General features: G+C 42.5%; 2 protein-coding genes across 5 annotated transcripts in view; one reads left to right on the top strand and one right to left on the bottom strand.

The window, feature by feature from the left end:
* Window positions 1-13828: 13828 nt before the first annotated feature.
* Window positions 13829-19609, top strand: LOC306777624 (ankyrin repeat and SOCS box protein 12-like). Its single transcript, XM_079268793.1, has 4 exons — window positions 13829-14017; window positions 14396-14719; window positions 17310-17838; window positions 17921-19609. The coding sequence occupies exons 2-4, from the start codon at window positions 14435-14437 to the stop codon at window positions 18064-18066; spliced, it is 960 nt and encodes a 319-aa protein (XP_079124919.1). The 5' UTR covers window positions 13829-14017; window positions 14396-14434; the 3' UTR covers window positions 18067-19609.
* A 137-nt stretch (window positions 19610-19746) lies between these two features.
* arhgef9a (Cdc42 guanine nucleotide exchange factor (GEF) 9a) overlaps window positions 19747-27023 on the bottom strand; it is a 38938-nt gene continuing 31661 nt past the window's right edge. For 3 of the 4 annotated variants that reach the window (XM_079268791.1, XM_079268792.1, XM_079268789.1), the window contains 3 exons: window positions 25727-25970; window positions 25506-25574; window positions 19747-23463 (listed from right to left, as the gene is read on the bottom strand). In XM_079268791.1, coding sequence (XP_079124917.1) covers window positions 23288-23463; window positions 25506-25574; window positions 25727-25970 — 489 coding nt within the window. In that variant the 3' untranslated portion in view covers window positions 19747-23287. Of the gene's footprint in view, window positions 23464-25482; window positions 25575-25726; window positions 25971-27023 lie in introns of all 4 variants that reach the window. The other variant, XM_079268790.1, reaches the window with a different exon arrangement.

Genomic DNA, 27023 nt, shown 5'->3' with positions numbered 1-27023 from the left:
GATGTGATCCACCCTCCTGGTCTTAGTGAGGACTCGAGCTGCAGCGTTCTGAATCTGCTACAGCTTTCTGACGGACTTTTTACAGATACCTGTAAACGCACCGTTACAGTAGTCCAGTCTGCTGAAGATCAATGCGTGGACAAGTTTTTCCAAATCCTGTTGAGACATAAGTCCTCTAATCCTTGATATATTCTTCAGGTGATAATAGGCTGATTTTGTAATTGTCTTGATATGGCTGTTCAGGTTGACGTCTGAATCCATAATTACACCTAGATTTCTGGCTTGGTTTGTGGGTTTTAACATCAGTGACTGAAGCTGAGCAGTGATTTTCAATTGTTCATCCTTGGTACCAAAAACAATTACTTCTGTTTTATCTTTGTTTAACTGAAGAAAATTCTGGCACATCCAGTTGTTGGTTTGTTCAATGCAGTTACCCAGCCCTTGTATGGGATTATTGTCCCCTGGTGACATAGTTATGTAGATTTGTGTGTCGTCTGCATAATTATGATAACACACTTTGTTGTTTTCCATAATCTGAGCTAGTGGAAGCATGTAGATGTTGAACAGAAGAGGCCCCAGTATTGAACCTTGGGGAACACCACATGTCATTTTAGTCAGCTCTGATGTGTAATCAGCTACAGACACAAAGTATTCTCGGCCCTTCAAGTAGGATTCAAACCAGTTAAGTGCTGTGCCAGAGAGTCCCACCCAGATTTTTAGTCTTTCTAGGAGTATGGCATGGTCGACCGTGTCGAATGCAGCACTGAGATCCAGTAACACTAAGACTGAACTTCTGCCATTGTCTATGTTTAAGTGGATGTCGTTGAAAACCTTAACAAGAGCAGTTTCAGTCCTGTGGTGCTGTCGAAAGCCTGACTGGAAAACATCAAAGCAGTTATTTACGGTCAAGAAGTTGGTCAGCTGTTGGAAAACCGCTTTTTCAATTATTTTACTTAAAAATGGGAGGTTTGATATTGGCCTATAATTTTTCATCGTTGCGGAGTCTAAACTAACCTTCTTTAGGAGCCGTTTAATAACTGCAGTTTTTAGGGCTTGTGGGAAGACACCTGAGAGAAGGGATGTGTTTACAATTTGTAAAAGATCAGTGGTCATGCAGTTTGAAATATTTTTGAAAAAGTGTGTTGGTAGAATATCCAAGCAGCAGGAGGATGACTCCAGATGTTGTATAATGTCTTCTAGGCTTCTACGGTCGATTGAATGAAATTGTGTCATGATATTTGAATGGATGTTATTCAGAGATCGGGACAACACATATCCTGTGGTTGGTGTGGAGGCACTGACTGCTTGTCTAATTTTCTGAATTTTGTCAGTAAAAAAGGAGGCAAATTGATTGCATGCCCAGGTGGATTGGAGCTCAGCAGCTACCGACACTGGAGGGTTTGTTAGCCTATTGACGGTAGCAAATAAGGCGCGTGTATTGTTCTTGTTTTTGGTTATGATGTCAGAGAAGAATGACTGCCTTGCATTTCTAAGTTCCAAATTATAATTGCGAAGTCTCTCTTTATAGATGTCACAGTGAACCTGGAGATTAGTTTTTCGCCACCTGCGCTCAGCTTTCCGACACTCTCGTTTCTCCATTTTGACCAACGTAGCATTTCTCCAAGGAGATCTTTGCTTACCCGAGACAACCTTCACTTTAGTGGGTGCATTGGCATCAATAATATTTTTAACTTTATAATTGAAGCCATCTACAAGCTCATTGACTGAGAGGCAAGAGAGGGCTGGTGTGGAGGAGAACTTCTGAATAAATAGTTCACTGGTGTTTTCAGAGATGTAACGCTTTGTCACAACCTTGGTTTGGACATTTGTGTGCAAGGAGATTGCACTCTCAAAGAAAACACAGAAATGATCAGAGAGTGCAACATCAGTCACAGCAACCTTGGAAATGTTTACACCTTTGGTGATGATTAGGTCCAGAGTGTACCCCCTGTTGTGGGTGGGTCCTGTCACATGCTGAGTCAGATCATAGTTATCAAGGACACCACATAGTTCTATAGACTCTCTGTCCTGGGGATTATCAACATAGATATTAAAATCACCAACAATAACAACACAGTCAAAATCAATACAGATTACAGACAGCAGTTCAGTAAACTCATCAAAGAAGGTTGCACAGTATTTAGGTGGTCTGTAAATGTTTAGGAATAAAGCTTGAGTGGAATTAAGAGCCACATATTCAAAATAACTAAAATGACCAAAGGGCATCTGCTTGCATTGAAGAGAATCAGTAAATAAAACAGCAACTCCACCTCCTTTCTTATGCGCTCTTGTTTCGCTCATGAAACTGAAGTTGGGAGGTGTTGATTCAATAAGAACAGCTGCACTGTTATCTTGATTTAACCAAGTTTCAGTTAAAAACAAAATGTCCAGTTTGTGCCGAATAATAAAATCATTGATTAAAAATGTTTTTCCTGACAGAGACCTGACATTTAATAAAGCTAAGTTTAATGTGGTTAAAGCTTTCTTTGCCCAATTTATTTGGACAGGCTGACGAGGAATGTATGCTAAGTTTGATAAGTTTGCATGTTTACTATTGTTTCTTCACAGCCTCACCTTTCTTTTTCTATAAACTTGCAGGACAGGAATTGAAACGGCTAGCTGCATACAGGGCCCCGACTTTTCCTGGAGAGAGTCATTGGTGTCATTAGCCTTGTAGCCTGGACCCAGAAGATATCAATTATTTATATTAGTCGTAGTATTAGTAGTAGTAACAGTAGTAGTAGTAGTAGTAGTAGTAGTAGTAACAGTAGTAGTAGTCGTAGTAGTAGTAGTAACAGTAGTAGTAGTCGCAGTAACAGTAGTAGTAGTAGTAGTAGTAGTAGTAGTAGTAGGCACAATGTGTTTGAATGTGATGCACATTCTTATGTTGTCCTTGCTTATTTTCTCCCCAGATGAGTGAAGAGTTTCCAGACTAATACTGAAGAAGCCTGAGTTTGTTCACTCACATCATCTCCTTCCTTTTGAATGTACTCGTGGGGGTCACTCTGTCCCATAACCCCCCTCACAAAACTCACTGCAGCTGCTCGACTGGTCCAAAATGAATCGAAAAGTGAACACAATCAAATAAGTGAATATAACCAGCAGGCTCTATAAAGCTCAACTTCTAATTTAACCTTTAATTTATACATAATGCTTCTGACAGCAATGCTTTCTCAGACTTTAAGTTGACTCCTACATGTGTTTATCTTTTTCAAGCAGAAATGTCTGATGTTTTGCATTGAGGGTTTAACTCTGAGAGACTAAAGTTCATCCGAGTGTTGAATGATGTCAAAGTCTAAACACGTCTTTTTCAACTGAACTCCTATTAAATTCAAATTCAAATATCTTTCTTTCTTGAGTGCAGCGGTGCCCTTCTGTTGTGATCCGGTGTAGATTTAATAAAAGTTATAAAAATCAATTGTGTGTGTTCTTTTGTAGCTTCTCTTGTAAGACTTTGTATGAATGAGAAAATGAGAAAACCAGCACGATAGAATATCTTGAAAAACTGTTCAAATATATGATTTTTTTTGGCTTAATTGTGTAATTAAGTTACTTTCTATAAAGCGTCCTCTTACTCCAAAGTTTTGAGGATGGAAGTTCTTTCCACAAGAACATTTGGAATGAAATCTAGTACAGTTAATTCAATTTGTATGTAATTTCTAAAGCTGAAACTTCAATCCAAAGTAAACTCCAACAAGTACAGTCAACCATTTGGATTCAACCGCAAAATTGCAAGAATCATGCAAGTACATACTTTGTTTTTGTTATTTTATGGGTCCAAGGTGCAGTCAGAACAGATGGGGGTTCAGTCTGCGGTGTGTTGAGTTTCTGCTGTCCTGTTTCAGAAAGCAAGTTCAGTGAAAACTCTGAGTGAGTTAACCCTGAGATGAGGGGAACTCTGCGTTGTCAGTTCCAGAGAGATGGGTAACTTAAACTGGATCAGACTGTATGTTTATTGATTTAAATGTTTTGTAAATCTTGAGTTGCTGTGCTTTTACCCTCGTCATATTAAAGCTGAACAAATATATCTAAAATGTGATGTAGGCTTCACCATACGCTGTTTTTTTGTGTGGCTTTTTTGTCATACTATACGATGACTTATTTTGAAAAACGTCTTTCGACATACTATGACTTTGTTTACTGTATTATGACTTTTGTGATTTATTTTATGTACAATACTACGATTGTTTGTGAATTTTTTTACATACTACACAATTACTTTTTTCTGACATATTATTATGACTTTTTACTTTGTTCAACGTACATACAGTATGATTGTTTTGAGACGTTTGACGACAATCTTTTTTAATTTTTCGACATCTGTACTGACTTTTTTAATTACTTTTTCAACAGACTATACGATGATGTTTTTTAAACTTATTTTGACATGCTATACTATGACTTTTTTATGACTTATTTTGACATGCTATACTATGACCTTTTATGACTTATTTTGACATACTATACTTTGACTTTTTTAAACTTATTTTGACATACTATGACTTATTTTTACTGATTTTGACATACTATACTATGACTTATTTTTACTTATTTTGACATACTATACTATGACTTTTTTAAAACTTATTTCAACATACTATGACTTTTTCGACATACTATACTATGACTTTTTTGTTACTATTATTGACATACACTATGACATCTGTACTGACTTTTTTAATTACTTTTTCAGACTATACGATGATGTTTTTTAAACTCATTTTGACATGCTATATATACTATGACTTTTTTATGACTTATTTTGACATACTATACTATGACTTTTTATGACTTATTTTGACATGCTATACTATGACTTTTTAAAAACGTATTTCAACATACTGTGACTTTTTCATGACTTTTTCAACATACTATACTATGACTTTTTTGTTACTATTATTGACATACACTATGACTGTTCTATGACTTTTTGCATCAGAAACAGAATCCGTTTATTCCTTGTATGTTGAACATACAAGGAATTTGACATGACGGGAGGTGCGTAACATTTAACAACAATCAACAACGATCAACAAGGCAAAGTAGAAACAAATTAAATTTACAGAAAATATAAGATCAAGTAAAATATAACAAAGTGAAATATAAGATAAAGTGAAATATAAAATAAAGTGAAGTCGAGTGCACAAGCGGACAGGTAACAGGACTATAAACCAGTGAGATGAAGTGTAGTGTGAAAGTGTCCAGTTTGATAGAAGGGATGTGCGGGGGAGTGACCGGTGGGAAATTGTCCTGGGGATGACAGAGTCAGTGGGGGTCCCGGGCTCTGTTAATGAGCCCGACTGCCGACGGGAAGAAACTGTCCCTGTGTTGTGAGGTCTTGGTCCTGATGGACCTCAGCCTCCTACCAGATGGAAGGGGCACAGTTCATGTCCAGGGTGAGAGGGGTCAGCTACAATCCTTCTTGCTCGCTTCAGGGTTCTTAAAGAGAACAAGTCCTGGAGGGACGGCAGATTGCAGCCAATCACCTTCTCAGCAGAGCGAATGATGCGCTGCAGCCTGCCCTTGTCCTTGGCAGTGGCTGCAGCGTACCAGACCGTGATGGAGGAGCAGAGGATGGACTCAATGATGGCTCTGTAGAAATGCACCAACATTGTCTTTGGCAGGTTGAATTTCTTCAGCTGCCTCAGGAAGTACATCCTCTGCTGAGCCTTCTTGGTGATGGAGCTGATGTTCAGCTCCCACTTGAGGTCCTGGGTTATGATGGAGCCCAGGAAGCGGAAGGACTCCACCACGTCGACGGGGGAGTCACACATGATAGGGGCTGGTGGGGCTACGTTCTTCCTGAAATCCACAACCATCTCCACTGTCTTTAGAGCGTTGAGCTCTAGGTTGTTCAGACCACAACAGGTCACCAGATGGTCAGTCTCCCACCTGTAGGCGGACTCATCCCCACCAGAGATGAGTCCAATGAGGGTGGTGTCATCCGTGAACTTCAGGATGACACCATAAATTGACACCATAAATTTCTAGATAAATTGTTTTGTCCATAAAATGTCAAAAAATAGTAAAAAATGTCCATCGCAGTTTCTTAAAGGTCAACGGGGATTTCATTAAATGCCTATTTTGTGAGTCCAAAACCCCAAGATATTCAGTTTAATATCATATAAAACAGATGGAAGCAGGAAATCTCCATATTTGAGTGGCTCAAAACGCATTTGCATGAAAAATGACTTCAAAGATAACTTGATTGCAACAACAAATTCATAGTGTGCCATTAAAAGATTCAACTCACATCCTCCAAACTTTAAGGAATCATTTCACGATTGTGCGAAAATAATCACATCCTTTAATAATTCTTCAAGATTTTCTATTGTCTTGATTTTCTCTCCATAAAAATCATTCATGTAAAATCTTACAACTGAAGAAACAAAAATATCGATATCCAATTGATTTTTTAAAAACTTTTATTAAATTTACACTGGATCACAACAGAAATTTTACAGCAAGAAATGAAAGGAACCGATGCACACAACAAAGAAAAATATTACAGTTTCTATTCAGTAGAAAAAATATCTTTATAAACTTCAACATCAAGCGATTGTCGGGGGAGATATAAAATCAGTTCTAAAGAAACTTTTCCGGTTTAAAAAGTTGACTCCTACATACAAACATAGGAGTCAACTACGAGTCCCAGATAGTATTGATGTAAGAAACAACCAATTGGAGAGTTTATAAGTATACATGAAAAAGGTTCAAATCTAAGTCGAGCTTGTTGTATAAATCCACAAATCCAATTCAGTTCCCTTTTGGATTAATTTTGGATGAATCCAGAAGCTGTGGTAAGTTCTGTCTCTTATTACAATAATTCAGAGTTCATTTGACACTTGTTTATCTTCTGTTAGGGAGCAGTTACTAAGAACAAATGCCATTCCTTATTTAGAAGGTGAATTAGTGAGTTAACTTTTCATAGTTTTGTTTTAGCCAGCGACGGTTACAAACTGAACTACTGCACTGGCCCAAGCACGTGCATTGTGAATAAGGAGGAGTAGTTAATAATCAGTTTTAACTTAATGTTGGTGGGAACTATTGGCTGAGAGGTCAGAGAGAAAGTCAGCGGCCAAGAACATGACATGGATGTGGAACTCCTTGCAGCTGTCAGTAGATCTGTTGTCATGAATGTGAAAAAGATCAATGACGAATAGAGTTAACTATTCCTTATTTTTGAAAATGCGTCATCGTACTCTTGGCGGTCAACCCGACATGGGTTTGTTTTAAGACCTCTGAGTTCAAACAGAAGAATACGCTGAACAAAAAGAAGAACTCTGTCGTTGTCTGGTCTGGAACACTCATCTGAGGAGAGAAGAAGAGAAAGATGCCATGACAAGATGCCTTAGTCTGCAATGCAAGTATGTCTGCATGAAAAGATGTACAAATATATATTATATATTCGCTAATGCTAATCGCGGTTAGCATTTCCCCATTGGCCGTAATGTTAAAATTAGCTTAGAAGCTAGCGAGTCGGACATGTACTGTTAAAAGCATCTTGCGTAGTGAGAGGTTGGTCAAAGGTACTTCATCCATATTGTAGCGACCCTGTCAGTAACAGCTGGTAGCAGAGGGGTTGCTGGTAGCAACTGTTCTGTGTCTGGAGCTAGTAAATGTTGTGTTAGACCGGAACCGGAAGTTGCGGTTGTTGTTGTGGCGGAGAAAAGCTACGGAAAAATCCGTATATAAAGCGCACCGGACTATAAGCCGACGCCTCAAAGCGTGGGGTAAAAAGTAGCGGCTTATAGTCCGAAAAGTACGGTACTTGGTACACTTTCATTACTCAGCAAGAGGAAACACAGAGCCGAGGAAAAAGATAGCCTACCTCAGAGCTTTAGCGGGGAGAAGACGTTCTCTCAGTTTGTCTGTAGAGCGTTCCTCTTCTTCCCAGATGAGGCCGCACGTCTACAAGAGAGTGACGAATAAAAGCATCTGAAAAGTGTGGTTTTTTTTAGGAAACATTAAATTGCCTATTTTCGTAACATTGCGATCAGACATCTGCTGTTTCCAACTATGCCCCTTCTAGATACCGTGGCGGAATAATTCAATCAATCAGCCATTAATCTATGAATAATTAGCCATGAAATATGTTGTAGAAGATCTTATTGGTGAGGAGCAGATGTGACTTTGTGTTGATTGTTTTGATTTTTAGTCTTTGCAGTGTTTCCCCATTAATTAACTAGACGGTGGCAGCTTGCCAATGCTCATCTTGTCTGAAGTTTCATAATAAATATTTGTACACTTCTCAACGGGTGGGCTGGCCGGCTCTGTCTGGGCAGCAGCGAGTAGTGACCGTCTCTAGTTTGGCTCGGGAAGTGAAAGTGTTTATCTTTTCATTATTTACCAGAGTTTTATTTCACGATCACAGAATCTTGGACTGGCCCTGAGGAATGCACACCTCTTACACGCTCTCCCGTGGTTTCTGAGTGGTGTCAATGAGATAATGTCAATCTCAGTGACTTTGCCGTCTGTGATCACGAGGCCGTGCTTTTCCAGGTTCCTCTCCTCTCATTACCCCATTAGCTCCCCTCCTGTTCACCGTTTTCCAAGTTACCCCTCAGAACATATCACACGGCAACAAAATACGGACTTCCATCGCTACGCAGATGATACCCGGTTGTACATCCCGATCAAGCCTGGCTCCAGCACTGTTTCGTGTATCATGTCCCGCTTTGCCGACATTAGAAATTGGATGTCCAAAAATGTCCTGCAACTAAATGACTCCAAATTAAGTAGTTATAATTACCCCTGCTGACCACAGCACTAGCTGCATTAATGATCTCTCCTCAAGTCTGGGCGCCTCGTCAAATAATGTTCGGCATGAAGTCCGCAAACCTTGCTCTTATTTTTGACTCGGAATAGATTTTTGACGCTCAGGTGACCAAAGTTCTGCTTTGCTCAATTAATTAAGACAGCTTAGCAAAACCAGGTGTGATTTTATTTTATTTTTTTAGAAAAGACTGTTTCCACTCAATTGATTTATTTTATGAATAACAATGAAACCTTTGAGCTTCTCGCTCTCTTCACAGCACTGGGACTGCTCTGGTCGCGGACCCAGCCGACATTAGAAACTGGATGTCCAAAAATATCCTGGAACGAAATAACGCCAAATGAAGTTGATATAATTATCCCTGCTGGCCCGAACATTAGCTGCATTAATGATCTTTCCTCAAGTCTGGGCACCTTATCAAATAATTTTCGGCATGAAGCCCGCAACCAGATCTTACTTTTGACTCTGAATTTACTGTTGATGCTCAGCTGACCAAAGATGTGCAGATCTGCTTTGCTCAATCGAGACAGCTTAGCAAAACCAGGTCCTTCCTTTCACGTATACAGACCTGGAGACAGTCATTTGAAATGGCTTAGAGACCAAATGGAGGTTAGTCAGCCATTGTAGAATCTATCAATATATATATATTCACAATTCTTTGAGTCACTGAGTACACTGCTATGCCATTGCTAGAATATGTTTCCGCCTCCTAAATTAAGAGTTTCTGCTCAACAAGAGCAACGTTCCAAGCGGTCGGTAATGCGAGACGATGACAGAAAAAAGGCGCATTACGCACTTTAAAATAAAACCAAGAAGATGCTGAACATGTTATACACGTGGAGATTGATTACCTTAATAAACCATATATAAGCAAGAGAAAATAGATCAACAGAATCATGCATGAAGTCTGTGCAGTAATTATCTCACAGCAGGTGAAACAACCGGCGAAGAGACGAACCATTAGCAACACACACACACAGCCGCCATTTAACTGCGAGCAGCGTTGTTATTTAAACTAACGTGTTTCATAAACTCCACAAGCGTACATTCATTTTACAGGCTCATCCACAAGTGCCGTTCTCTGACATTAACGGTAGGAAAACTACAACGAAACCAACATAAACGCCTTTTTCCTTCTCACAATAATCATTTCTGCCATGCATCATTCTGGTGAATCTGTCCGCTGGATCGTTGCACAATGACCGTGCTTTATATCTCAAACTGCTTTAAAATGACCAGGACATCTCTGCAGAATTATAGCTACCATGTACAAGAACACTAGCGTTGGAAGTAACTGGTGACATACCGTACGCATGCGTGAGGCTGATGTGTCGTGGGCGTGGCCATTGATGACCCATTATACAAGAAATACCAGAAAACTGTCTTATCTTTGTATCATATATCATTATTCATCGGAGGTCAAGTCGACCCGTTCATACTTTCATACAGCCTGTAAGTAAAGCATGCAGTCTGAGTTGATCGCACACAGAATATAGTATCCATCTTTATTACAAAAATATTATTCGTTGTCCGGCGACATGCTGGAGTCGACCCGCTGAACTACATGTGTCTTTACCACGGTCTCTACTGTAACGTTAACTAAAGTAAAGTCAAATGAGGAACACTTTATTGATCCCCAGAGGGACGTTACAGTTGCTACTGTACAGGAGTGAAAGAGTATGGAAAATGTAAATGATGTACATAATGTTACACTATATCAACACACTATATGGAGAGAAATGTAATCAGTGACAAAAAGAAGTATGTACAAATAAATGCAGATGTAGTGTCACAAGTCAATCTGAGCATCTGAGCTGGGTGTGTACCTCTCAGGCTTAATAATAATGGTATAACGTTAATAATGATATAACGTTATGTCTCAACAGGATTTGGAAAAACTTGTCCATGCATTTATCTTCAGCAGACTGGACTACTGTAACGGTGTGTTTACAGGTCTCTGTAAAAAGTCCGTCAGAAAGCTGCAGCTGATTCAGAACGCTGCAGCTCGAGTCCTCACTAAGACCAGGAGGGTGGATCACATCACTCCAGTTCTGAGGTCTTTGCACTGGCTTCCTGTCCAACAAAGAATTGACTTTAAAATCCTGCTGTTGGTTTACAAAGCACTGAATGGTTTAGGACCAAAATACATCTCTGATCTGCTGCTACCTTATGAACCATCCCGACCCCTCAGGTCGTCTGGGACCGGTCTACTATCTGTTCCCAGAGTCAGAACTAAACATGGAGAAGCAGCGTTCAGTTTTTCTGCTCCACATATCTGGAACAAAGTCCCAGAAAGCTGCAGGTCTGCTGAGACCCTCAGCTCATTTAAATCAAGATTGAAGACTTTTCTGTTTGCTGCTGCCTTTAATTGAACCACATTCAATTCATATATTAATCAATTTCCTGCATTTCACTACTGTATTTTATTGCTTACACTGCTTTTTAGTGTTTTAATGACTGTGTTTAATGTTTCAATGAATGTTCTTAATTGTTTTTAAATCTCCTTTTCTTTTGCCTTCTGTTTTGATGCTTTTAATGGTTTCATGTGAAGCCCTTTGAATTGCCTTGTTGTTGAAATGTGCTATACAAATAAACTTGCCTTGCAAATATATGATACAAATATAAGACAACAATAACTATTTGTAAAGGATGTTTTTATGCTTTTGAAGGTTTGTTGAATCGCTCTAGATTCCTTGGGGGGGAAAAAACTATTGGATTTCTCCTTTTGATTTTGGATTATTGTAGCAAATAAACTCGGTGGCAAACAAACGTTGAATATATTTAAAAGTTTAGTTCAGCAAGAAAATCTTCACATCGCTACTTTCGAGTCTTTAGAAACGCAAAGTTTCCCAATTCAAACTCCAGTCAATCGTAAAAAACAACAACGTCTTACTGAATATTTACGACGTGTTGAGACTTTACTCACCTGGGAAGCACGCGCGTAGACCACCACCTGCGGGATAAACGGTCTCACCGCATGCAGACTCTCCCCGCGGGGCTCCGGGGCTCCTCCCGCTCGCACACACCTTGTGCTCCAGCAAGGAATCACACCGAGCCGTTATACTAACTAACGGATCAAGCAGTTCACGTCTTCTTTCATTACTTATGCATGTATCCGTGTTGAAAGGAGTTGTTGTTGTTGCTATTAGCCGTTAGCTGAAGGCTACCTACGGCTAGATGTATCCCATGATGCATTGGGCGAAGTCAGTCGACGAATCAGAGGCCGTGTTGCTGATCTCAGAGTAGTGGAAATGGATACAATGTATATTTCTCTCCCCCTGAAGAACGAGTTCACTGTTGTGTTGTGTGATTTGAATACATATCTGAGATTTAATGTCCAAAATATATATTTTTCTTGTGTTTATACGTTCATGTCACATCACTATCGCATACATATCCTGATGGTCCAGTTTGTCCTGCGGAAACATGTATGTAAATAACATAACTGTGCATTACACTCATGCATGGGACATAAATAAAGGTATGGTTGTTGCAATGCTGTTTGTTTTCTCATTCATTTTGTATTTATTCATCTATTTATACTCATTATGCTTCTTAGTTAATAAATGGAGAGTATGAAAACAAGAAAAACCTAAAAACTAAAAAGAATTTCAAAACTCGTGTCTGAAATTGTTAAAAGGTGGTTAAAGTATCAATTATAGTGGAGCTTGGAGTGTCAAGTATAAACATTTTAGGGGGAGATGCATTTTTTAATATTGAGCTCCACAGGGTTTAATGAAGTTACAATTTTCATTTTCAGAGTGTCTATTTGCATCCGGGTGAGAATAAGTTAGCTACACAGCAGCTATTCGGCTTGAATATGCACATAACCTACAGTATGTGCATACATATTCAGTAATGTGTGCCTGGGTCCGGTGCAAATAGCAATGTTGGCTACAGACACCTGGCTGCCATCTACCTTTTATTTTGGATATACCTCCAATAGTACAACAGCGATTAAAAAACGGTTTATTTTTGCTCACTTGCATTTGTCACTGTCCTCGGGTCAGGTTTCAGGAAGTCTTTGTCATCCACATTAAATTGTTACAGGACTGCTCGCTCCGATGGGTAAATAAAGTGTCCTCCTGCATTTGTATGCCAGGAATCTGGACTCTTGTGCCATCTGCTGCTGAAAGAATGTGATGTGTCACAGGCTCCCGTCTGAACACGGGGCAGGATGAAGACATGGGTTTGGCAGAGGAACAGCTGACTGGCTGCTCCTGACACTGACACCTACTGAAATGGCTGCTTTCTACGCATAGAGAAGGTTCAATCGTCATACAGAATGCAAAGCAAGTCTGAGCGAGGAAGGAACACAGAGTGTTGGTTGTGTGCGACGTATAAACCACTGAATGGTCCTCTGATTGCATCCACATTCAGCCCTTTATCTAAGCTGACAATACCATGCCCCTGATAAAGACACACACACACACACACACACACACACACACACACACACACACACACACACACACAATATTACTCAACGTGAGAGGACTCTCACTGACCATGTCTGACATTCATTAACCTTCAAACCAAAAGGGCCAAAACACCGAGTGGTGTGGTGTGATAGATAAGTCACAGTGGAATTTTGCCATCACACTATTGAAGAGTATTAAAGGCCGAGCCCCTGCTGCCTCGGTGTGAATCGAGAGGAAACAGGTGATAGCGTGGGCCACATGGAGGCAAACTAACGGCCATTCTCATGGGTTGTTTGGCTTTATCGTCACGATGTCACAGTTGTGTCTTTAATACCTGCAGAGACAAGCTGAAATAAAAAGTGGAGAGTTATGCTACTCAGTGCACCGTGACGTAGAAAGAGACACAGAAGCCTCTGTTTCAATTTTTTAGTTTTTATTCCGGACACACTCGCCAATCTCCAACTGAGTGTCGCACTGGTATCACCTTTCTAATTATAACCCTGAGCCGGGATTCTCCAAGAATGGAAGTTCAGCCAGGCCCATCTGCGGCCTAAAATTAGCCCCCTACCCCCCAGAAAGGAGCTCTGGTCCCCTCTGTCTGTTAACACATACGCACGCACACACACACACACACACACACACACACACACACACACACACCATACTGCGCTTTTCACAACTCCTGTGGAAGCGTCACACACTCCTTGGAGGACTTTTCTTTCTTTCTTTCTCCCACGTGATTTATTATGGAGTATTGAAAGTTTTTAACTTCTCGTCTAATGTCTTCGGGGGAAAAAACACCTTCATACAACTAGCTGAGGTAAGTGTCTTGTTACAGTAATGTTGCTGCTGTTGAACGGAACCACGGAGTCTTGTTTCTGCTGAGCAAATCATGTGGACCTCCAGCGGAAACCATTCTTTCTCATGTCTATGAGTATGAAATGCACTCACGTGTGGCTTTGATTTAAGTTGCATTGCTGTGATCTGTCTTGTGTGAAGTAACTGTGTCATATGAACAAACTGCGTGTTCTCATGGCAGTACTGAAGGGTCACGGCAAGAAGTCGTTCTTTTGTCTTTCATGTCGGACTTCGTTACGTTGAAAGACGAATCGTGCCCAACAAAAATAACCCAAGATGTCAGCTGTGCATATGTGTTTGGATGCGTTACCATCTCTCTCTGACATTTTCGCCGCTGCAGATGGAAGGGCTTTGACTCGCAGCAGCCTGGGGTTACATCATGGTTCTGGGCCAAGCTGTCAACATGAGTTTGATGGACATTTCGAAGATCTTCTCCCTGCTGCAGCCGAAGGAGGAGGACGAGGACAACGAGCAGTGCCAGGCCTTGATCAACGCCGTGAGCAGCGACAACGTGACTCTGCTCTCCGAGCTTCTGCCTCAGGAGAGTTACAGGAGGTCTATCAACGCTCGAAGCGGGTGGGGGGTCCCAGTCACCCCCTTGCGCAGTGCTGCTGCTCTGGGACACCTGAGGTGCTTGGAGTTGTTGCTGGAGCACGGTGCAGAGGTGAGACACGGAGAGAGTGTTTATTTTGATTAAATAACATATTTGAATAACTGAATTGGCTAAATCAATTGAGCAGCTCATTACTATTTTTCTTATTGTGACAAACGTCACATTGGTTTAAAAGCCCGATGTGACATATCTGTCACAACGATATTTTCATAACTTTTTAGACATAAATGAGTTTGATAAACATGGTCAGAACAGTTTAGATGTAATGTAGGTCATGTTATCAAAGCATTAGAATTGTTAAATCTGTTGAAACTTAACGTTAGCAACAAAAACAAGCTTTTTGAAATCAGCTAGTTCTGCCAAATGTGCTGACCAGCCAGGCGGCCATTTTGGAAGTGATGTCATTGGTACACAAATCAACTCACTGTCACATGACCTCACCAGGACGGTCCGTATGTGCCACTCAGGGACTTCAAGAGTTAAAATCAAGGATAAAACTGTAGAAGGAACCTTCCAGGACATTAGATCAAACAGTTAGGTGTAATATGAAACTGGTCCCTGAGTGACAAGCCCACACAAAGTTATTACACAACTCTGCAGTTCACCTCAGTTCTAACCTCAGAGCGTGTTTTTAGCTCTTTGTTTCGGTTTTCCATCCTCAAGGTTGTTTCCAGAAGCAGCAGGCAGCTGTTTTTCCACAAAGTAAGGCCCCAATAAACCCATTATTTCCTACCTGACCAGTGCAAAGCAGCAAATAGCCAATGTCAGGGATTAGAGAGGGATATAGTGGATCATTTAGCTGCTAATAAGCAGGATATTTCCCTCAGGCAGGAGTTGGTGGAGCTCGAAACAGTGTTAAAAGCAGAGTGAATATTGGATTTCAAGTCATTAGATCAGGGGTGTCCAAACTTTTTTCACTGAGGGCCACATACAGAAAAATATACCACTCAGGTCCGATCGCCTCACCCCTAGTGTGTTAAAGTGAGCAAAATCAATCAAATTTGGTTCTCAATGTGCTTTTGTTCAGATTTAACAGAGATGTTTGCTCACGTATGTTGAGCCGAACAGACTCATTATTCAAATAGAAGGGATTTGAGAACAGCTCGATGTTTCTCTCAATGAGAGAAACATATTGAAAGCCATGGCAGCTGGTGGAACATGTTCTAGGTAGGGCTGTGCCACATCCAATCAATTTCAGCAAACATCCCAGTATGATTTAATGCTAAATAAATTAAGGTGTCAACCACGTATTGCTACTTTGCAGTTAAATATTTAACATTTATTCCAACATGAAAAAAAGCAGAAAATAACACTTTGACAAACACGTCAGGACATCTTATTTACAGCTGGTAGCTTCATGTACTGCTTCCCTTTCCTGCTAGTCTGCTGTCTGATTGTGAGGTCAGGCTGATCTGATATCAGCACTGCAGTTTCTCCTCTCAAACGGGTCTTGGAGGAGTAGTGCTCGCGCTGGAGCTCGCGCCCGCCTGTAGAGACTCGTCCGGACGGGAACGCGCAGCTTGGGGCAGAACCCCAAATGATCGTCAACTCCCCGAATCGATTCTGCCCCAAGCTGAATCTATTTGAGGGCGCTGATTGGCTAAATTGTATGTCACACATTTATATCTTTAATCAGCAATTGGCTAAACTGCGTCACTGCTCTTTTGGGCAGTTTCTCCAGCGCTGCTGAGACGTGCACACGCAGAGAGGACATGCAGGAAAAGCATATATTTACCGCAGATATCATATTTTACACATATTACTGGGTGAGTCCATATTTCAAAAACACAAATATTGACAATTTGTACAGTTTATTATTGTTATTATTATTCATTTTATTTGTTGTGGCTCAAGGTGGGGCGGCGCCCTATCGCCCTCTATTGACCAGCCGCCACTCAGCACTGACTGAGTTCTGTCACGAGAGACGTTATCACGGACACGTATTTCCCCCTTTCAGCAGAAAGGTTGGCTTTTGGAAAAGCACATTTGACTTCGGACTGCGTGGGGAAGTGCGCAACATTGAAGTTGCGTAGAGTGCCCTCGTGCTCGAATTATGTTGACAGTTTTCACAACCGTGTTCATCACATCGCCGAGCTGGACTGTCTGAGCACAGAGGGCTTCTTGGTGGGTGATACGCTGCATTTGAAGAGCCTCACCTCCGCTCTCTTGTGCTCGCCTTTCATAGCTGGAGCCCTATCTGTTATAACTCCACACAGCTTGTCTGTTCTCGCTCGGCACCAGTGTAGGACGTGTCATGATCCGGGGCTAAACGTTTCTTTGATTGCTCTTATTTTGTGGAGAAGCTGCCTTGTTCAACACAGTATCTCCACCTAGTGGTGAAACTAAGAAGTACAATACAGTCAAGCGCAAGTTTCAAGTGTGGGCCATATTACATTATATTTTTAGAAGTTGCTGCGGGCCAATTAAAAATGGACCGCGGGCCGTACTTGGCCCGCGGGCCGTAGTTTGGACACCCCTGCATTAGATGAACAAATAAATACAAATTGAGAGGCGAGAATATGTCAATTCTGTGTCAAATAATGCAGCTGTAATGATGCATATCGACGTTGTTGGATCACCAAATTTGTCAGGACCGCTTCCTGTGACAACATGTCGGCGCACTGCTGTGTTTTGAATCCAGATCGACAGCCTGGACGTGAAGGCCCAGACGCCTCTGTTCACAGCTGTCAGTGGGAAACATCTGGACTGCGTGGTTGCCCTGCTGAAGGCCGGAGCCGATCCCAACGGCAGCCAGTACAACAACTGCTCCCCGGCGCTGACCGCAGCCCGCGAGGGCGACTTAGACGTGCTCCGAGAGCTGCTGCGCTTCGGAGGCGAGGTGGACGCCAAACCCAAGGTCCCCGAGTGGGCCTCCAATGCCACGGCCTGCAGAGGGCCCCTGTACATCTCAGCTGTTTATGGACACCTGGACTGCTTCAAACTGCTCCTTCTCCACGGGGCCAACCCCAACTACAACTGCACCGACGAGACGTTGCTGGCCAGGATAAAGCAGCCAAAGACGGTCCTGGAGGTGTGTCTGCGTTACGGCTGCGGGGTGGAGTACATCCAGCTGCTCGTAGACTTTGGGGCAGACGTGTTTCTGCCCACACTCATCATTGACAAGACCACGAAGCAGAAGGAAGCTCTGATTCTGCTGCTCAAAGAGAGAGGTGAGACACCGGTCATGGTTTGGTTCAGTGTGCAAAGTGTCAAAATGTTGATCCACCTTGGTTTTGCCTGTTCCTGCTCCAGTTTGTCCCAAAACACTGATGTCGCAGACTCGGCTAGCAATCCGAAGAGACCTCCCCTTTGCCAACAAAGAGCCTGTCATCGACTGTTTGGACGTTCCTCTGATCCTGAGGAACTATCTGAAGCACGAAACCTCTGAACACATGTGATGCTCACCGCAGCATCAGAATATATGGCCAGTGACAATTGCTTTTTACCTAATTTCTGATGACTGGATAATTGATTTCTAGCTTTTCCGATAAGTACAAAAGGTCCCATGTACTGTATAGTGAGTGCTATAAATCCTTGTTTTTGTTATTTATATATTAAGATTGAAATGTGTGCCTACTAAACAGATATATAACTTCTGATTCAATTATTCTCTACAAAGCTCATTGAAGTGTCTTTGTCAAACACAGAAAGATGAACATCCTAAAGGACTCCATGTTGGACACTGCCGTGTCCTTTTTGCAGTGTAACACCGTGGTTGACCACTAGAGACCACAGCAAGACTGCTTATTGCCCTGGTCCAAATCAGGTAACGGCTCCTTGCATCACCTTTAGCTGTTCTCCTCTGAGGTAACATTACACAATAAAAGATGTATACATCCAGACACACATGCACACAGGCGTCTGCATCTTACCACAATGTCTAAGATCTTTCGCAGCTGTGGACTTCAAAACAGGAAGCGGAGAAGACATCTGCCGGCTACAATTTGTGGCTATGAATGTTTCATTTGTGAGCTGTGAAACGCCTCCTGATACCGTGATTGTCTTATGTTCGCATGCCCTTGAATCTTTCCTCTGTCACACATCCAGGAGTTAAAATGCGTCAGCTGTTGGGAATGGGGGGGGACCTGCAAACAGGAAACGATGTCACACAACAGGAAACCCAGCACAATGCCTCCACTCACACATTGACGGCCTCGAACACGCAGTTTCTGTCGAGGTTTTATTTTCAACAAAAGTACAGCTATATCAGATATGGATTTATTTTTACAGCGAAGTACAACATATTCCCAGTGCTTCTGATTACATCAAAACATAGAATGTACATACAGTTGACATCTCCACTCTCCCATTCACAGTTTCTGGATTGAATAGGCATTATTTTTCAGGTTTTTCATTTCTACAACAAATAATCAAACTCAAAAGGCCAGCGAGAAAGAAAATGACAAAATGTTTGCATATGGTGACAAAGGATATGGATACTGTGAGTAAATTGTTCTGTGTGAGGCAAAAAAAATCCAGTTAAAACATGAAAATATACAATGAATAGATTTCAAAGATGGAATGTGTCAGTCCTCTGTTTACCTTGTTGTCAGTGAACACCACGTCGACATATGGCTCGTTGAAGACTCTTTGTTTGTACCCTGACTATTCTGGAACAACACTGCGAGGAGATCCTACTGACGATGTCGCGATGCTAAGTGTGAGTGGCTCGCGCGCAGCCTGGACGAGAAGGAACTACGTTAATCTGAGCAGCCTCTGATGCGTCCGACTGACAGGCTGCTAAATTGGCTGTCTTGGTTTTATGACAGGAAATAGAATGAAAAAAAGAAATCTTCCACACAGAAAGCTGTCCTCTAAGTTCCCAGCACAAGGTCAGAATGATAATTATATCATAAAAAATAATGTATACATCCTTTTGAACAATGTGGCCAAAATGGTTCTATTTAATTAATACTGCATTCAATAAATACAAGTGAGGAATTAATTTGTACTGTCAAGTCATTGCACTTTAAAGAATCATTTCTTAAGTAGAAACAAGAGCATGATATGAATTGCAATGAAGTACTGTATGTGTGTGTGTGTGCATCTTCAGGATTATGTCTATTTTTAGCTCATCCCGAGAGGTTTCGCATTTATTCAGCTCTTCTGCTTGACTACAAATCTATCCACAAACACCCATGATCAGTGCTAACTCCTATTTGGTTCACTGTTGTCATAGAAAAATGATACCCGTTTTTCCTCAGCGGTTAATGGAATTCCCCCCAAAAAAATAACAAGCAGTTTGGACCATGACAGTGCAGATTGGAGTCAAAGAAAAGAGGAAATAAAGACTTCAGAATAAGTTTACAGTTTATAGGACCCAATACATCTGGGCAAAAGAGAACATTGGTGCCTTTCATTTCACCCATCAACAGTTCAGTCTTTGATTCAGCATGAGGGGAAAGATGTACCCCCCTCTCTACCTAATAAATAAAAACAGAAGCTACAACCTGTAATGTGTCGTGAGCAGGAGACGGGTGGACGGAGAAAAGAACGCCCCTTAGTGAGATGGCACGGGTTCACAAATGAATGGTTCCGCGGTGGGGAAAAAAAGAAATCCCATTGGAAGTTAAATGAAACTAAACAATCTGTCAAGAGTTGTCTAAAGTCTCATGCAAAATATTGGATGCCACGAGCATGCATTTACCTGGTACTGAGGTCTACCGCACGCTAGAACTGGAACAACATTCGTCTCCAACGCAAAATACCAATATCCAAATATATGATCTGTTCTTTTTACACTATTTACAGTGTGTAGCTGATAACGGTAAAATAGATGACTCTTCTTTTGATTTATAACACACTGCTAATGATATACCTTGAAAAGTGAAACCTCACTTGACTAATGAAAAGCTGCTTTCCTACAATATATTCAAATGAAACCATCTGTCAGGATGTTAAATATAACAATTAAGGAATTCTATGTAGTTTCTAAACGTCGGAAATTAGAGTGAACCTCTTTTTGTGCAATAAAGTTAGCGCTATGGACGTGTGGTGTAACATCATACGGTGTGCTTCAGTCAGACGGCACAGTGTCTACTCATATGGAAAAGGCCTGACCTCTAAGTTTCTGTCCGAGTGGATTTCATGCACCGGGGAACGAGGAATTCCCAAAGTGTATGTGTGAGAGAGAGAGAGAGAGAGAGAGAGAGAGAGAGAGAGAGAGGGGGAGAGAGAGAGAGGGAGAGAGAGAGAAATAGAGGGAGAGAGAGAGAGATGCAAGTCCCACACTGAAGGGAAAATACATGACGAATTCAAATCTGCCTGTGAAACTGAATAGATAATGACTAGTGGAATGCTGGAAGGCACTGTTAGATAGCATCTCTCTTCTCCGCAGCAGAACGGGCCAGCAAGTGCGCATGATGGCGTGTGTGTGTGTGGGTGTGTGTTTGGCTGCATGCTTGTGTCTGTATGTTGGTTGGTGGTGGCGTGGAGTATAGGGGAGGTGAGGGAGGGGGAGGGGGGTGTAGCACGGGACCTGAGGTTATCATGGCCTGGGAACCATATCTTTTTGCTGTGCCAGACCAGGGAATTATCTTCCAAAACAATCTCACTGGGAGCCATCTCTCTACAGACACCAGCAGCCAACTCACGCATTGCTCAACCTTCTTTACTGAAACAAAAACATAAATTACACAACATACAAAGCAATTCTAAGGTCTCTTTTTTTCCCTCCCCAATAGGTTATAAGGCCTATAAGCAGGCAAACAAATGACATAGAACGATATATAACTCTTTCATATCACGTTGTAGTGGATAGTGAAGATATATATAATGATGTATCACATTGCACAAGTTGTCATACTGTATATGTACTGTCCATCAGGTGATATAATTCAACACAAACATGTACTTCTGTGTCCGAGGTCAAAATATGATCCCACAAAGCGTGGCCTCGTGTGTCACGTACATTCCCACTGTAGAAAAGCATATACCTTCATGATGCGTGTGGACTGTGTTGGGGATCCTCTCGTTCCTAACACCTCTCTGTCGGTAGCATATGGCGGGATGTCGCCCGCAGCAGCTTTCGCCGACATTGTTGATTAAACACAACAATCTGATCGGGCCACAGTCCCGTGTAAATCACTTAACAGTGCCGAGCTAACTGTGCGTGATGCCTCACACTTCTGCAGTGTACGTCCCTTTCCAGTGCTGACTCACAACCAACCGCTACGGTTGTCCTGTTCATTTTATACAGATGTATTGTTTGGACCATTTCCCCTCTGTGCTGGTTAAGGGCCTGTTCCGGAATTCTCAGACTGCGGCGCGTTGGCGTCGGTCCTACTTTAAACGGGAGGAGGGAGCGCTCCTCGGACTGAATGTGTGCTGTGCTTTTTACAGTGTGAGCAACACCGAGAAAATAATGAAGCCAACCGAACGCAGTCTTTCTTTTGACAGCTGACGTGAAAAAGGAGATGCTAGTTTAGACCTTGGCCAATGCTTCAACTTCACTTTTTAGACCTCTCGGTGGATTTCCGGAGGTCGGCTGTTCTCTTTCCAAACACCCAGTGAGCTGCCAGCACAGTGCTACAGGGGTGGTCTCTGGAGGAGAGTGGGGAGGGGGGGGGGGGCTTTGACACAAGGCAGGTGGACCGCAGCCTGCCTATCTCCTGCTGCCAGCTGTTTCATCTGAGCGGCAAAAGCTCTCTCGTCGGAAATTGTCGGCATGAACGGTTATGAATACCCTGTCAAAAGTGGTTGGTGAAAGGATGCAAAGCATTCTATTGATGTTCCAACTATTGATTTGTTCCCTGACCCATCATATCATGGCCAATGGCAGGTTTCCAAAAGAGTGAAGCTCTCCCTCCGAGAGCCGGTGACTCACACGCGGGCTGAGCAGGTGGGTAGAGCGATAGAGAGGACAAGGGATGGATGGGGAGAGCGAGGGAGACACCGTAAAACGTCAGACTTGGTGGGGGGGGGGGGGGCTACTGTATGCGAGCAGCTAGAGAGAGGAACAATGGAGCGTTGAGAGTGAGGAGGAGATCCAGACGCAGGCATTTGTGGCTGAGCAGAGGCGGCCTGGCTGGTCTGTGATCAGTGGAAGGATGGATCTAACTCAGAGATGATGCCGACGGCCGAGCTTCACGGGGTCCCTTCAGACGCCACGGTGCCCGTCGCATTATTCACTCTCGCACTCAGAAGAATGCAACAAGCGACCTCACATAGCGGCGCGGCGAGGTCGACGCACTCACACCACTAGCAATGCCCCGTGCTGGCCTCGTGTTTCTCTCCAGACGATGGACTGAAAATGGATTGATGTGACAACCTAAACAACTCTGGGACATTCAGATGGCGTGAAGATGCAGAATCCGGGGGGTGGAAAGAGTTCATGACAGGCGACTCAGCTGGAGAAGCGTGATAACTAAGAACGTTACTGACGGATATGAATTGTCATGTTTTGTCATTTTTCTCAACGTTTGAAATCCAAGTCTTCTGTCCTCTTGCTGCTTCCAGTCACACGCTATATTAACAATGGTCCATATTTTCAAAAGTCTCTTGTGTGTGTGTGTGTGTGTGTGTGTGTGTTTCGTATTTTTCTTCATCATGGGACATGATCATCCTGTGTTCAGTGCTTCTAAGAAAAATAGCTGGTCCTTCAGAAGAGTCTGTGTGTCTCTATTTCTTAAATGGAGCTAATCTACTAAAATTATGCCAGAAAGGAGCTTGGCCTCTTTTGGATTGACTGAATTCAAAAACCTCTCCTTGTGCCATGTCCTCCGTTACCTCATACTGCCCCGCACTTAGGGGGTCCTGGGGGGGCGGGTATGAGGGGGGCGTGCACCTGTTTACACCTGAGAAGGCAGGTGCAAAAAAAGAGCAAGAAAGGGGGGGGGGGGGGGAGAGAGGGACAAGGAGGCAGCGCAGGGCACAAAGCGAGAGAAGAAGGAAGGAGGTGGATAGCAAACAGGAGACACCGTCAGTCAATGTATCTTGAACAGACACAAGAACACAACACCGAGTCATGCGTCCATAGAAAACAGGCACGTGGACGTACAAGATGAGCTTCCGGTGGTAACATTCCTGCATATTAAACCTACGACATGATAACAGTGTGAGCATATGGTGACGGCTGAATTGGGACACGGGTGGAATTCAGCTCGAGCAATGACACAAGGGAGACTGAAGATGCTATTCAATCAAAGGTCTGCGGCAGACAAACAGGAGAACCGACAGATTACACCGGATACAGTGATGAAAAGCAGGCATTTGGACGAGAGACATTGTTCTTCCGCGCTTGTTGACAGCACATTCGTTTGAATAGCACCCTCGACACTTCAGAACACAAGAGCGGCAAGTACAGAGCCAACAGAAAAAGCTGTTGATATGCATTTCACTACAGCCTACGACGTCACCTAGCTACGGTCTACAAGCATCACAGCTAAGCTAGTGCAATTAGAAATCAGATACAATCAATATTTGGAGATGAAATCGTCAAAAGTTGCCATGGCATCTTTGGGAGAAATGAAAAGATGAGGAACAGTGTCTTTTGTTAGGGGGGGGGGGGGTTTAGCAGTTCGAAGGGTTTGCTCTACTTGTGTTAAGAGGAACCTGCTTTTATCTTGGGCAGTCAACACAATGCTTGTAAACAGATCGGACTGTGACTGCATGCTCCAATGTGCCAATCACAACGCCTCCCAATGCTGCTCAGCAGTTGCCATGGCATCTTATTGTGCTAGCGCTAAGGAGAACTCTAATGCATATACCTTTATCATTCTCAAACCATGTCCATACAACATGGCCCTCTTTCTCAAGATGAAATCTATAAATGAATCTGAAATTCAAGAGAGTACTTCACCTTGTGCCAGCCATGTACACATACAGCACTTAGAAACACACAACATTTACTTCTGACAGACATCTACGGGGATCCTAACGTCAAGAGAGAACATTCCAGCAAAGGGGGGGGGGGGGGGTCATTGGTTAATTAATACCTAAATGGATGGTCATGCTTATTGTGGAACTGGCAATAGCAAGAACATCAGTAATGGTAAATGTACAAACATCTAGCCTGGCACTAAAATGGCTAAATCTTAAAGGGTGATACCGACAGTATTGGACATGTGGGTCCTCTGTCTGATGCTTTGCGGGGAATTAGCATCTTGAATAACTTGCTTGACATGTTTCTGTGTTACTGAGATAGCCAGCGGCTGTTGGAGCGTTACCGTATTTTGACACATCTGGCTTTAAAACAGAACTTGTTCAAATCGCCAAATAAGTCAAAAGAACACGATCACCCCCGATGTCTCTCCGGACTTCAAGGTGTCATGTTGTTCCTTCGTCCTTAAACAAAATAAATCAACTATAAAACGCACCAGAAGTCAGATTTAAGAGCTATTTGTCTGGATGTAAATGGAAGCGATAAGCTCCGACAACCACTCTAACTCAGCAACAGAACAAATGCAAACACTTGGAATTTGTTGGAGACCAGCGTGACACAGGACCCACATGTCACTAACACCACTATCGCCCTTTAAACTCAATACGTCATGCAAACAGCCCTCTGTCTTTTCATTGATGCTTAACTGCTGCTTCGCAACTCATATCAATTGAACCTCGCGTACGGGCCGACAGACGTTTAAACTCAAGGGAAGTGTGTATTATAACGAGAAGAACATGGATCGACTTGACTCTTTCTAGCTTACGTAGTACACAGATAGTCTAGGTCCATTCATAAACAAAGTAGGCGTGTTTAAAAAAAAAGGTGTAGAAAGTAGGAAAAAGACAAAAGAAGAGAGCAGGTTAAGGAGTAAAGAGTAAACAGCGATGAGAAGACAGAGCACACCAGCGAGGAAAAGAAAAAGGGAAATCACCTGATATCTTCTTGTTGCCTCACCTTTCTGTTTGGTCACCTTTCTCACCGTCATGGCCGCCTGGCGCTTCTGGTACTCGGAGATCTCGAAACCTGAACAAAGAAACAAAACACGTGGCAAAGCCATAAGAAAGTCACCCTGTAGCACGCTGCAGCACATACAACATGTAGCTCCAATGTCCACTGTGAATGGAAGTGAAGCTTTGCCAACAGGGAGGTACAGTACAGAGGGATGCGTGACGAACCGATTTTCTCATCCTCCTGCACCATCTTCCTCTCCTCGTGGAAGGCCCTGAGCCAGCGGATCTTCTCCTCCGGCTTCTTGGCCAGGAAGATGTGGATCTCCTCGCTGTCTTTGTTGCACAACTTGAAGGCGTTCTTCACGCTGACGTTGAAGTCGTCGTCGCGCCCGTCAATGGTGTCCCGCACATCGTAGCGGTCCATGTCGATGCGGCCCTTGTAGTACAGGATGTCCCGGCGTATCAGATCCTGGTGAAGAAGAGGAGGAGGAGGAGCGGTCTGTTAATGCGCATGTGTGTGTGTGTGCGCTGAACCGTAAGAGGTGTCAACAAGCATCCTTCACTTGGTGTCCGGAGAGTCTGCTGCCTTTGTGCGACCCTTTCCATCTGCTGCCCAGACATACAAACACATTGCAGAGTGCCAGATCACAAATAATAGAGAGTAGTATTTCAACGTTGGCGAGTACACGCAGTAAAATCTCATGTACAAGCGAGCTGCGATAGATCCCATCTTTGTGAAGCTTATGCTGGCCAGTCTTTGATGACAGCTTGTGTCAGACAGGTGTGATTTTGCTGTATTTGACTGTGAGGCTGCAACCAATGATTCATTTCATTACTGTTATTCTTCTCAATGAATCCCTGAGTCAGAAAATATCCAAGAATATCTCAATTTACAATCCAAACATTAAACCTGCAAATGTTTACATTTGAGGAGCTGAAATGAAAAAATAGTTCAATCTTCAACATTATGAATCAATTATCAAATCAGTTTCAGACAAATTTTCTGATGATTGTCCTTCCATCAAGGGGTTTTTGAGGGCACCATATAGCGGATACATTTAAAATGGTGGACAGTACTACAGTACTACAGTACTAGAGTACTCCGGAGTAAATAAGGAGTGCCTCAGTGAAGTACAGATAAACACCAGAGTATGACACTAACCTTGTGACTAAAAATAGTGGGTATAAAATATCAAAAAACCATAAATATTTCATTTCGATTTTTCAACTTCTGTACACTATGACAGGGTAGCTCCAGCAATTAATTTCATCATTCATCTCTGAATTATTGTTGAGTAAAAACATGTCAGAAAATAGTGACAAATGCGACAATTTCCAAAGTTGACATCTCCAAATATCTCATCACAGTTTTCTTAAACCCCCAATTATTATGTTCTTAACCATAACAATTAATCCTAATGGATTATTGCTCAGAATAATAGAACTGGTCCACCTCTACAGCAGATCATCAACCATAAGTAACCTTGACCTGTGGTGCTTTGCCGGAATAAGACGTCCCCAT

This window comes from Melanostigma gelatinosum (assembly GCF_949748355.1).
Source record: "Melanostigma gelatinosum genome assembly, chromosome: 5".
Lineage (NCBI taxonomy): Eukaryota > Metazoa > Chordata > Actinopteri > Perciformes > Zoarcidae > Melanostigma > Melanostigma gelatinosum.
This window is presented reverse-complemented; position numbering and strand designations above follow the sequence as displayed.

Bases quoted from the DNA above. Each gene is read 5' to 3' on its own strand.
- LOC306777624 (XM_079268793.1), top strand. From the start codon at position 14,435: ATGGTTCTGGGCCAAGCTGTCAACATGAGTTTGATGGACATTTCGAAG. The intron at 14,720-17,309 runs GTGAGACACGGA...TTTTGAATCCAG, and splicing joins TGCTGGAGCACGGTGCAGAG to ATCGACAGCCTGGACGTGAA. The intron at 17,839-17,920 runs GTGAGACACCGG...TTCCTGCTCCAG, and splicing joins TCTGCTGCTCAAAGAGAGAG to TTTGTCCCAAAACACTGATG.